Genomic DNA, 11,801 nt, shown 5'->3' with positions numbered 1-11,801 from the left:
TGAGCAATGATATGTGGTCTTAGTCTCCGAGCGCGGTGCAGTGTTTGGGGTTGTATTCACAAAAGTGTGTTCATTTTGGAAGATATCAGATCAGTGATTTATCAAGGCGGCGGGGTACTATTGCCGAAGTAAAATCATATTTGTATGCATATCTCTCTGAACGAAGATTACTTCAGTATTCACATCCTGCCATTGCATCTATTGGATAATCCTTTCGACTTCCTCCTTAGCGCTTGTAGCATACACAGCTGCACGAGTTCTTAATAGGGCCATTGTAGTTTACGCCGAGGTAATAGTCATTTGGCTTGTCGGCTATGCCTGCTCGATGACAAGCCAATTGACAGTTGACGGGCCCGCACATTGCCCGTGTGCATGGGGCGTTTTCGTAATCTGATGTTCATTTACCAACGTTGTATTGGCAGCCATCAAATGAGGCCGTGAGGGCAGTAATGACGTTGACTGAAGCGGCGAGAAGGAAGGCGGTTGTGAACTTCATGATGGGCGGATTGAGGTTATAGCGGTCGGATAGTGGGATCTGAGGTTTGTTTGGGGAGATGCGAGAATTCAGCGTGGCGATGTGAAGAAGAAAGAGTGGCTTGTATCTCCAGAAAGTGAAGTTTGCTAATAAGAGGTATGTATACTCTCAATAGTAAAGTAGGGGACTTGGTTGCATTTATGTACGTTTGACTTCACGCCCCTGACTTTTGCGCCGTCTTGGCGCTCTAGTTAATACATAAAAAAAAGCAGCCAGAAAGTATATGCCCCACTCCAAAATAGGGCCTATGGGAGAGCTTGGCCACTTATCTCACTAGAGGGCTAATGGTGCCAAGTTAGAAGTAGGCCATAGCACGAAGGCGCGTATATGGTAGATGCAATCATGAATCATAGCAACAATGTGCAGCCAAAGCTGGAATTCACTATCGAATTTTCACTGGCGTCTGTAAGCCCATATGCATCAGTCTCTCAGTACACTATACGTAGCTAATGATTACTATTATGTTGTCGTAAACAACATGCGGAACGACGAGACTGTAGAGCCTCACCGACAATTTTGCTAAACTTAATTTTAGTGCTGACTCCCAACTTCGCTAGTATACGTATTACCTTATAGCATCCCGTGCCGATCACTTTATCCTCCAAGAAAATGGACATTATCACATAATCTTCTCACCGTCTCGTACAACCTTTTTTTTATACAAATCTTGTTCTTATGTATGCACTGTCATGATGCCTGGGAAATTTTATCCGCATAGCGGCGTCTGAACTCAAAAGGGATTGAATGTTGTAGAGTTACGAGCGCAATCTCACTGGGGTAAATGAATGTCATTCAAACACTAGTAACAGATCTCATCGTTACCATATGTAATGACATCTATGTTAGCTGCACATTCGTGCTACTTGTGTCTTGGAGCTTATACCGTAAAGACAAAGAAGTTTTTCTCGCAGCTAGTCGACAGTCAGCACTATTTATTCTATTCATACGCTCGAGCCTCTTTCTGTTCCGAGCAGCAATTTTCAATATACGAAGTATTTTTAGAAAGTCATATAGTGAGGCGATTAAATCTTTGCAACTAGAAACAAGATAGGTGGGTGCATTCTGTGTGAATATACGAGACGGAGCATTACTATCGTGATATCATTCATTGGGTATATTTATCGAAAACTAACTAATGCACGTGCGCTTGCATCTGTTCGAACACCTCGACATTAACCTTATTCATCGTCTTGATCATCAATCATAACTCTCTTCCACATTCCCGCTTGCTAGCAATTATAGCGTATACCTGAATCCCTCAAGCCCCTCAATAATCTTACCACCACTGGCAGCTCTCTTGTTTGCTCTCCAGAACTTGAAGTTCAGCAAGAGCGTAATGAAGATGATCATGCCTGCCGAGATCATGCAGGCAATAATACCAGGGACGTACCTGGGAGCGTCCTGGGTCCTGAAGACTGTGCCACCAACTATACCGCCGATGCCTCCAGCACCAACGAGGGTAGCAGAGCAGAGAGCGCGCTTCCATTGACCGCGGATGTTGTTTGCTTGCCAGGTGAGAATGCAGGGAACGTTGGCATTGGCTGCTGCGGTAGCGAGGAAGACCCCTGAGAATTGATTAGCAAGTGAACTGAAGACAGACTACGTGATATAGCTTACCGAAATACCTGACACCAGTATTGGAGCTAAAACCCATCATAGGGAGTCCAATAAGAGCAAGGACACCGTTGGCAATGACCCAGGGAGAGCGGATCTGGTACTTGTCACCAGCCCACGCGAAGCCGATCATGACAAATCCAGCGAATACGTAGGGCGGGGCAATGAGACAGTTACTAGCAGCAGCGCTAAAGCCCATTCCGTCTTTGAGGATGATGGGAAGGAAGTATGCAATAGCGTATGTGATCGTAGTCGTAAACATGAAGATTAGTGCGAAGCCCCAGACCTTGAGGTCCATGGCGCCGGCAAGGTACTTATTGAGGTTGAATTCTTCGGCGACTACATCGTGGCGGTCCTGCTCGATTCTTGCAACAATGAAGTCCACTTCTTCCTGCTCGAGGAATTTCTTTTGAATCCTGCTCGGTTTGGCAGCCAACTCTGGGAAATCAACAATGTAGTACCATCCGATAAGACCGATAGCGACGGTGATGATTCCCTGCAGCATGAAGATCCAACGCCAGCCAGACAAGCCTGAGCCGAATCCGACGGGAGTTTTGGGTGCTTTCTTTGTTGGGCCATAGTGCGGGCCGAGCCACTCTGCTGCTTGGTAACCATGGCCGTTGAGCAGGGAGAAGACATAGCCAAGGATGCCGGAAAAGGCTGAAGACAACATTCCGATGAGGAAAAAGAAGGTGTTGCGCTTTTGGAGCTCGTACCGTTTGTACCAGCAAGAAAGAAGGTATGCGGAGCCTATTGATGTTAGCATTCTATGTCTCTATTCCTTTCTAATGTTTGGGGAGGATCTTTTCTACACATACCAGGGAAGAAGCCAGCTTCAAATACACCAAGTATGAGGCGAAGAGGGATCAGAGAAGTCCACTCCTTGACGAAACCAAAACCAATCATGACGGCTCCCCAAATGACCACTATAGATGGCAAAAACAGCTTTGGGCCCAACTTTCTTAGGACGACAGTTGCCGGAGGCTGCAGTGCAACATAAGTGATGAAAAACAGCAAGACAATGATACTGTATCGCTCGCCTGTGAGTTTCAGATCGACACCCATGCCTGCCACCATGGCGACACCAAGATTGGTACGATCCATGAGCGAGACACAGTACATGCAACCAAGCGTAGGGATAAGCCGAAAGTCCACCTTGCGAATAATCTTCTTTTGTTGCTCAGGGGTAAACCGCTCGATAGAAGCATTGTTAGCTGACGCGTCGGACTCGACGCGTTCGATGGCGGCAACATCGCCTTTCTCGTCGGCGAAAGAGGACATGATGGTATCGGTTTGTCCAACAACCTTCTGGGTATGTTACAGAAGCACTGGTGCTTAATTGCCCCGCCAAGTGCTTCACGGGTCGACCAAGTCGATGAAAGAGGAGTGAGGGCGCAGCTACTGGAAAAGAGGGAGCTGATGATGAGAACAGAATTCCTTAGCTGACCGTGAGATAAGTACCCTCATATACTCAGGAGCTTCCCCAGATTGTGGAGCTCCATCTTCCCCAGATTCCTCCGCCATCGGCTCCACCGTACCCCAGACTCAACAGCACGGTCAGCTTGTATATCCCTACCCGATATGTGGAATAGATTCTCCTGAACTATCGCCAACAAGCCCTATTGGTCTACGCCCAATGCGATTTTCAAGAGTTATAGTTTCGGAGGCAGCTTACGGTAGCAGTTAGCAGGCCCGCCTACCAAGAAGGACCGAACAGTTGGCAGGTCGTGGATGCGCCACCCTAGCACTGACAGCATGCCGGTAGCTACTCCGGGACACGACAGTAGCGTCTTGCGGCACAATCTTGATGGTCACGCCCAGTCGTACCCCGCGTGGGAATGCGGTGGACTACCATTAAGTTGAGCAGGTTGTGACAAGCTGAGGTCTCGGCGGACGCATAATGCGCAATCCGCCGTACGCTACAGGCACGCGGCGTTGGCCTAGACTCTTGGCTAAGGTTAGTACCCGCGTGTGTCTTGCCGATTCTCTCGGTCTTTGCGTATAGTCAGGGCATTATCCGCTGGTGTTGAAGTTGGGTACAGAGACAAGATGTGATGGAGGTGCGGAAGCTTTCTATATCCACGTGCCCCTTGTGCTTAAGATTGAGTATAGTAATCGACACGACAGGCTAGGGGCTGATCTTACACGCAAATCAGGCCTGAATTGGTTCTTTAGACATGATTTCCCAGTCTGAATATCAATGTTTATTGAGGAACACATCATGGGGATGTTTGCGTTGCTATGTGATGGAGTTTGAACATGTATGTAGCGGAACTTTACCGCCTTCATGTGTTGCGCGTGTAATTACCCCACCTCCAGTCAATCCACCGATGATCGCATTGTACATCATACCGAAGCAACGGCAACTTGAGCGGGAGTTGGAACGTCTTTCGCGAGCTTGGCCTGACATCATATCAATTTTTTCCACTCCCAACAATGTTGATTATTCTTCTTCTTTCTGCCAAAGCCCCTCAACCGTCGCTGTGTACAGGAATCATTGTACTTCTGCTATCTGTAAGCCACATGCTAGCATCATCGGGTCCTGTATTTGAGCTAGATGTCGTCGAAAGTGCCGAGGCTCGGAGTCAGACGCTTATTCGTCAAGGCTTCGTGGCGTCTTGGGAGAATCAGAAGACTACAAAGCATACATGCCCGTTTAGGGCAAACTTCGGCGACTGAGGTATACCTATCATCCAAAACCTTAGCGTGTTAGTACTTTCGGTGTGGCGTCCATTACAGGTTGGTCCAAGAGGAAACATGTTGTCAAGCGCGCGGCCGAAAGGAAAGCCCAGATGGAGAGAACATGGATGAAAGAGGCAAACACGACACGCGCCAGGCAGTCAAAAGTCTCACACTAGAGGCTGAAGAACGGCGATTGCCCGAACCAGGGTTGTCTCGTGGTAGAATCGCCAGGGTACCGCTGAGTCGGGTTGCGCAGCGCTCGATACGATGGCTTGAATCTAGATGTCTTCCGACCGAAGAGATCTTGTCTCGATTAGTAGCTAACCACGTGGGAAAAAATGCCGGTGAAGGGCCCGCGGTCCATCCATTGGTGCTAAAGACCTAGTTGTATTGTTCAACTCAAAGGCAAGAGTATGCAACAACTGTCAATTTTCATTTGGGCAAAACAAAACCACTACTTGAAATCCTTTTCGCTCAGGGAATCCTCCGTCTTCTGTATCCTTTCCCAGGTCTCACTCCACTTCTCCCACTCACCATCTGGCAGCTTTCCCTGAATCGGCAGCCGTCCGCCTTCCATGGTTCCAAAACCAGTTACTCTCTTTACAGCCTCTTTGATGCCGACGACGCCATATTTGCCAATAAACTCTTCTGTAGTGCTAACAGTGTATTGCAATTCCTTGATCTTCTTGAGGTTCTCGTCGGTGATGGGCCGTGTCTCGGCAAGCTTCATCAAGGAGCATACAGTCTTGGGGTATATGGCAGCGAGTCCGTCTATGACACCAGCTGCGTCAAAAATGACGATGGGGCCCAGTTGTTGACCAAGACCAGAGTATACGCGGAACTTGTTGTGGTCGATTTTCGGGTCCAGCGAGACCTGGTTGTGCCATGAGACGACAGCATGTGACATCTTGCAACCGACAATGTTGGGGTGTTGCGCAAGGACGCGGTAGGTATCCGGGGTTACCATGACTCCGTTTGTCACGCCGGGGTAGTTGTAACTGGCATTTGTTAGTCTATCTCTTCGCTCGCTGTCTTGCATGACCTACATCAATATCGGTAGTGGGCTCTTATCCGCAACAACAGTGAACCACTCCCTAATTCCCTCTTGACTCGCTGCTGCACCGAAATACCCTGGTGCGAGCACCAAGCCCCATTGTGCACCAGCTTTCTTGAAGTCCTCTAGCCACTCCAATGTCTCGTCAACGCTGTTGATCAGTGTTCCCGCCATGATTGGGTAGTCCTTGAAGCCCGCGTCTTCGAGTCCTTTACGCACCCCAGACACGACATCGATACGCTCTTGTCGCGACATGTGGATTGCTTCGCCGGTCGAGCCGAGCAGTACAAGCCCGCGCACTCCATTTTTGGCGAGAAATACTGAGTGATCAATCTGTGTCTGGACGTCTACGGCGGCTTGGAGGGTACTAGATGCAGACTTGGGTTTGAAAAACGTCGGGACAGGGACGAAGACGCCGGTTGGTGGTGATAACGTCATAGTAACTGTTCGTAAGGGGAATTTCGTTTTGCTTTTTTCGACGTCAACTTCCCTTGCAGAACGAAGTGATATTTGCTGATTGACTTTTGATGCTGTCAGAGGGTTTTCGCGCTTTATTGCGTACCGGGAGCATTAGCAGCTCGGGTTGCTTTACCCCAGTTCCCGAAGTTGCGTGCCCCGCGGTGGAGTAGATGACCCCGCGCTCGCTGCCGCTCGGGGTAGTACCGCGAAGAGTACCTGACCGTAGAAGCGATTTAATTGGACAGAAAAGCACGTCGGTGTTTGGACATGGCCGTAGTGTTACTTTCTTGCCGATGGCTGGCTCTTTCCAAATATCACATCTTTTTTGATATAATCTCTCGAAACGTTATCTAGCTCAGCATTGACCAAATTTATTACAAAAGACTACGTCCTGAGAGTCAGACAATGGGAAAGATTGCGACCATCGAGTACTTCAGAGTACCACCGCGATGGCTGTTTGTCAAAATCACCGATGTCGACGGGAACTTTGGCTGGGGTGAAGCTTCCCTTGAAGGCCACACGCAAGCAGTCGAAGGATGTCTAGATGCCTGGGCTGCACGCTACGTCGGTTTTGAAGCAGAGTATGACGTTCAATCTCTCCAATTTGAGACCAACTAACAATATTTTAAGTGACATTGAACACATCTGGCAGATGTCTTGGCGTACCAGCTTCTACCGCGGCGGCCCTGTCTTCATGAGTGCATTGGCAGGCATCGATATCGCCCTCTGGGATCTGAAAGCACGGAAATTAAACGTACCAATATACCAATTGCTGGGAGGTAAAGTCCGAGACCGGTTGAAAGTATACGCTTGGATCGGTGGAGATCGACCAAGTGACGTTAAAGAACAAGCGTAAGTGACATAAGAACAGCATTTAAGACAAATCTGATCTCTAAAAAAACACCTACAGTCTTAGCCGTAAAGCACAAGGATTTCATGCTGTTAAAATGAACGCTACTGAGGACATTGGTTGGCTCGATAGCCCTTCCAGTCTCGAATCCGCCGTCGACCGTCTCAAAACAGTCAAAGGATTGGGAATGGACGCTGGCATGGACTTCCACGGCCGCGTCCACAAGCCAATGGCTAAACAACTAGCCAAAGCTCTCGAACCCCACCACCCCTTGTTCATTGAAGAGCCGCTGCTATCAGAGCATATTGGTGGCATCACCTCCCTACACACCCAAACATCCATCCCGATCGCACTCGGTGAGCGTCTCCACTCGCGTTGGGACGTGCGTCCTTTCCTTGAAGCAGGCTGCGTCGATATTCTGCAGCCCGACATTTCGCATATCGGCGGTATTTCAGAAATGAAGCGAATAGCAGCCATGGCAGAAGCCTACGATGTAGCTATTGCTCCGCACTGCCCTCTTGGCCCGATAGCACTCGCAGCTTGTGTCCAAGTCAATTGCACGCTGTCAAATTTTACCATTCAGGAAATGAGTCTCGGTATTCATTATAACGCTGGAAGCGAGGATCTCACATCGTATACGAAGAACCCGGAGGTATGGGATGTGAAGGACGGTTTTATTCGCTTGATGGAGGGACCGGGTTTGGGTATTGAAATTGACGAGGAGTGGGTGAGGAGGGAAAGTAAGGAGGCCAAGGCTTGGTTGGTTCCTGGATTCATCGGGCCTGGGGGTGAGATTAGAGAGTGGTAGGTGTTGTAGGGCTTGGTCGCTTTTGCCATACTTTCACTTGAGGAAGATGACGAAAAGTTCATTGTGGCACTCAAGTTCAAGGAGCAAGTGGAAATATCATCTGTGTTTTGACTTTGCTAGTTCGTCATTTGCTTCAGCTCACCTCGCTGACATTCTATCATACATCCACATGACATGCGACATGATCGTTTACATCGTTATTAAGGTGTAAGTACCTGTTCACAGATAATCATTGAGTGCTTCCAAATAGATCCACGATTCCCTCATCTGTTGCTCTCCAACCCGAGGCGATCCCTGAACGCCTGGCATACAGAGGTGTCGGCGATTCTTCCAAAACTCAAGAGGAATGTCTTATGGGTGGGGAAATATGAGTCGGCCTAAGCCCGCCCGGTAGGAAAGGCGTCGGGGGGATGATCATACCCTGTCTCTCTGGGAAGCCTTCCAAGGTCGTGAAAGACGCGGTTCTGTCAGCCGCAGCATTACTTGCCTGTTCATGTTCAGAACAACCAGCCTTCTTCGTCCCTACTTGCGGTGACACTTGTGCGACGCACGGTTCTGAATGTTCTGCCACACTCTCTTCTAATGTCTCGTTATTATACACAGTGCCACCCCAAAGCAGTGCCTCCCATGGCCATACGAATCCCTCGTCCTCCCATGGCCAAGTGTGTGTTTCGATGTACTCGAGCATTGCGACAACAAGGAATATAATAGCTCCCACACCAAGAAACCTAATCTGCTTACTTCATTAGCGGTTTAATTCTGTGGAAAGCCATAAGTAGGCTGGAGAAAGTATCTACCACTGCTGAGCTCAGTTCCTCGGGTCGCGGGAACCACCCTGGCTGCTCAAACTCGGCGATGGCGAAGACCAAGACGAGGAAGAGACATAGGCATAAATAGTAGTTATTTGCAAGAGCTATGGACATGACGCGGTATTCCGATCGAAGAGGGGCGGGGAGGAAGAAATCGACGATTGTTGTGGTGATACGGTTAAGCAGCGTCGACGTTGCGACTGCTCCAGATTCTTTGTCGTCGGTTTGCAGCACTGTACAATGCGGCATCACGCCAGTGGAGCAGTTATCCGTCATTGTCTCAACCAAAGTGAAGACGTTGTTGAAAATATTGATATAGTGGTGAGTAGGTCAGTTGGCTGTGAGGTGCACCTTCCAGTGACGAAAACCAAAATCCGAAAGTAGCTGAAAGAGAGGTCCAAAGACACCGGCCAGTGAATGTGAGAGTGAATCGTCATTAAAGCTGCAGCTAGATACTTCGAATGTGAGTATACGTCACCCAGCCTTTCTAAGATCTTGAGCAGAGCGTTCAAAACCTTTCGTATATGTCCTTCGCTTGTTCTCTTTAGCATGCACTCCTACCCTTGTCACATCACCCAACAAAGCATGAATGTAATCAAACATTGTGTTATCAATCTTGTAGGTATGAGAACGCTGGGGAGAGCAAATAAGACACTCAAGTTACATAAAAGGGCTTAGTAATGGATAGTTAAGCGCCCTTGGTCTACGCCGCAACTCAAGCTCCTGGACATCATCCCTCCTCTCTCTTTACCCTACAAAGCATCTGTTAACTAGTCTACTTATTGTAACTGAGCGTATCCCTCAACATCAGCTTTTGTTCCTCGTAAAACTAGCTGACGCCAATTACTACTTCCTCCCGCGTTTCCCTCTTATCCTCAGCCTCGTCCTCAACTGTACGCACTACACAAGCCTAGTCAGAAAACTTACATATTATTACTTTCTGCATAATTCCACGGCATGAAATGGATTTCACACAGTATCAGCACTACGTTCCGCAGTTCATGCTGCGAAGATTTGCCGCAACTCAGCCGATAGGCCTATCTAAAGTTTCAGCATCCTATCGAAAGAGTGAAAGGCAACGTCGCAAGAACAATGCATCTGTCAAAGTTCTCCATCTGGACAGAAGCCCACCTGAAATAACGAATGAATTTGTACGACGGACTTTTGGCCAACAGGACATGTACAACGGTGGCCTTGGCAAACGGATGGAAGATAAACTGGGAGAGATCGAACGGAAAGCTGCCCGAGTCATAGCTCGAGTGGTAGATGCACATGAAGCAGGCAAGGAGGGAATATTACTCGTGCGCTCCGAAAAAGACTTGTTGCGCAAGTTCCAGTTCGTTATGAAGTACCGCTCTCCAATCTTCTTTCGTCGCTTCAATCATCAAACCGCTGAAGATTACAATTCAAACGATAAGGAAGAGTTTTTGGAATATATGCGGGCCAAAGACTTCCAAAGTCCCCTTGAAGTGTGGTTCGACAATTTGACAAAGATGATCGATATACGTATGGATCCAGACTGTCATTGGATAGAGGAACTTCGGGAGACGATCTACCCCCCTGATGCGGATTGGTTCGTTGCCAACATCCGATCTATGTATATGGCTTTTGTTACGCCCTCAGACCCCCAGGAAGAATTCATTCTAACAGAAAATGCGTTCAGCATTCATGAAGGGCCTGTTAGCTACTCCGTGGACAGGTTCACGGGCGAGGAGAAACAAATAGCCTACACTGAGTTTCACCTGCTAACAGTCATCTCACCCCGGCTCGCTATCGTTTTCCGTAGTAACGATATGCCAGAGCCGCTCGAAGACCTTCTTCCAGGGCTCCGTGAGCGGAAATTAGGCATGCTGGCTGCGATTGCGCTGGTACACACAGATCCAGAGCACGCAACATCCTTACTCGAGGATCTCCCCATCGCAAAAGCTCGAAATTCTTACACTACTGTGAGAAATGGGTGTCTCGAGCTGGCTGAAGGTGCTGATGGGAAGCCGAGAATGAATGACAAATTCGACTTTATTTTCTTTCGCCTCGAGAGTAATCATGCTCAGAAAATCAACATGGTGATGCTAGACCAAGCATACAATATTGACGAGCTGGTTTTCAAGTCGAAGGCAGGACTTCGAAAGGCGCTGGAATTTTATTTGGAATATCCGTGTCTGACACGAGGACTTTATTCGATGAAAACGGTCAGCGACAAACCTGATGACCCGAGGTTGCGATTCTTAAAAAAGATGGAGCATGTAGCTCGTATGTTGGGATCTAGTACGACTGCCAAGTACCATGTGGATCCGCTCTGGGAAGACAACGAAACAATGCCCCTTGAGATTGCTGTTGCCCAAGTTTTGGCGACCACAACAGATACACCAGAGAAAGACCCTATTGTCTTGGGAACGGAAATTCTTATAAACACACAGAAAAAGATGAAAACCAACATCACGGTGAAAAACGGATCAGATCAGTTCCAAGACAGTCTGTCTGTGTTTCCCGATGCGGTGTATCAATGCATTCAAAAAACCTGTAGAAATAATCCGGGTCCGCGTACCAATCATCTTCTCAAAATTGACCGGCGATCATTGGTACTTTCATGGGTCAGAATTTTCAGTGTAGTAATAGGAAATTCAGAAAATGGCGATGTTGCAGCTACGCGCAAAAAGTTAAGGCAGTTCGTCGCTAGTATGTCTGCCACAACTCCCGAGGAATCACAGAGGCCTATGGAACCCGCATCAGGGCCCTCAGTACAGGCCCCAAAGCCCCAGCAAGATTTCTCATCGGGATTTTCAAGACAGGGCCTCAACAGAGCCTTTGAAGATATCGGACGGCATATGGAGAGGAAGGAGACCCCATCATCTGCACAGAGCCCGGCTGATCAATCATTCTCGCATTTGAAGGCCGATATTGTTGAGGGTAACGAAGAGAGTAATTCAGCACAACGATCTGAAGAGATGGAAACTAAAGGCGGCGCTTCTCTTGACAATGCACTCACTGCT

At 48.3% G+C, this 11,801-nt stretch overlaps 4 protein-coding genes across 4 annotated transcripts; 2 read left to right on the top strand and 2 right to left on the bottom strand.

The window, feature by feature from the left end:
• Positions 1-1,629: 1,629 nt before the first annotated feature.
• COCSADRAFT_190926 (uncharacterized protein) lies at positions 1,630-3,844 on the bottom strand. Its single transcript, XM_007702576.1, has 3 exons — positions 2,968-3,844; positions 2,153-2,899; positions 1,630-2,100 (listed from the first exon to the last, which is right to left on the bottom strand). Exons 1-3 carry the CDS (start codon positions 3,428-3,430, stop codon positions 1,772-1,774), a joined length of 1,539 nt encoding a protein of 512 aa, XP_007700766.1. The 5' UTR covers positions 3,431-3,844; the 3' UTR covers positions 1,630-1,771.
• A 1,401-nt stretch (positions 3,845-5,245) lies between these two features.
• Positions 5,246-6,412, bottom strand: COCSADRAFT_37501 (uncharacterized protein). The gene is made up of 2 exons (XM_007702247.1): positions 5,878-6,412; positions 5,246-5,829 (listed from the first exon to the last, which is right to left on the bottom strand). The coding sequence occupies exons 1-2, from the start codon at positions 6,321-6,323 to the stop codon at positions 5,286-5,288; spliced, it is 990 nt and encodes a 329-aa protein (XP_007700437.1). The 5' UTR covers positions 6,324-6,412; the 3' UTR covers positions 5,246-5,285.
• Positions 6,413-6,687: 275 nt separating this feature from the next.
• Positions 6,688-8,093, top strand: COCSADRAFT_144075 (uncharacterized protein). Its single transcript, XM_007702575.1, has 3 exons — positions 6,688-6,925; positions 6,975-7,196; positions 7,255-8,093. Exons 1-3 carry the CDS (start codon positions 6,750-6,752, stop codon positions 8,000-8,002), a joined length of 1,146 nt encoding a protein of 381 aa, XP_007700765.1. The 5' UTR covers positions 6,688-6,749; the 3' UTR covers positions 8,003-8,093.
• A 1,680-nt stretch (positions 8,094-9,773) lies between these two features.
• Positions 9,774-11,680, top strand: COCSADRAFT_358271 (uncharacterized protein; the record flags this gene model as incomplete). Its single annotated transcript, XM_007702574.1, has 3 exons — positions 9,774-9,999; positions 10,330-11,287; positions 11,623-11,680. The coding sequence occupies 3 exons, from the start codon at positions 9,774-9,776 to the stop codon at positions 11,678-11,680; spliced, it is 1,242 nt and encodes a 413-aa protein (XP_007700764.1).
• Positions 11,681-11,801: the final 121 nt, after the last annotated feature.

Source organism: Bipolaris sorokiniana, assembly GCF_000338995.1.
Source record: "Bipolaris sorokiniana ND90Pr unplaced genomic scaffold COCSAscaffold_8, whole genome shotgun sequence".
Classification (NCBI taxonomy): domain Eukaryota; kingdom Fungi; phylum Ascomycota; class Dothideomycetes; order Pleosporales; family Pleosporaceae; genus Bipolaris; species Bipolaris sorokiniana.
Note: the sequence above shows the minus strand (reverse complement) of the source record. Positions and strands in the feature narration are given on the sequence as shown.

Excerpts from the sequence above, each read along its gene's own strand:
- COCSADRAFT_190926 (XM_007702576.1), bottom strand. The coding sequence starts at position 3,430 with ATGTCCTCTTTCGCCGACGAGAAAGGCGATGTTGCCGCCATCGAACGC. Across the intron at positions 2,900-2,967 it reads TGAAGCTGGCTTCTTCCCTG|GCTCCGCATACCTTCTTTCT; the intron begins GTATGTGTAGAA and ends TAACATCAATAG. Across the intron at positions 2,101-2,152 it reads TACTGGTGTCAGGTATTTCG|GGGTCTTCCTCGCTACCGCA; the intron begins GTAAGCTATATC and ends ATCAATTCTCAG.
- COCSADRAFT_37501 (XM_007702247.1), bottom strand. The coding sequence starts at position 6,323 with ATGACGTTATCACCACCAACCGGCGTCTTCGTCCCTGTCCCGACGTTT. Across the intron at positions 5,830-5,877 it reads AGCCCACTACCGATATTGAT|TTACAACTACCCCGGCGTGA; the intron begins GTAGGTCATGCA and ends AACAAATGCCAG.
- COCSADRAFT_144075 (XM_007702575.1), top strand. The coding sequence starts at position 6,750 with ATGGGAAAGATTGCGACCATCGAGTACTTCAGAGTACCACCGCGATGG. Across the intron at positions 6,926-6,974 it reads TACGTCGGTTTTGAAGCAGA|TGACATTGAACACATCTGGC; the intron begins GTATGACGTTCA and ends CAATATTTTAAG. Across the intron at positions 7,197-7,254 it reads AGTGACGTTAAAGAACAAGC|TCTTAGCCGTAAAGCACAAG; the intron begins GTAAGTGACATA and ends AAACACCTACAG.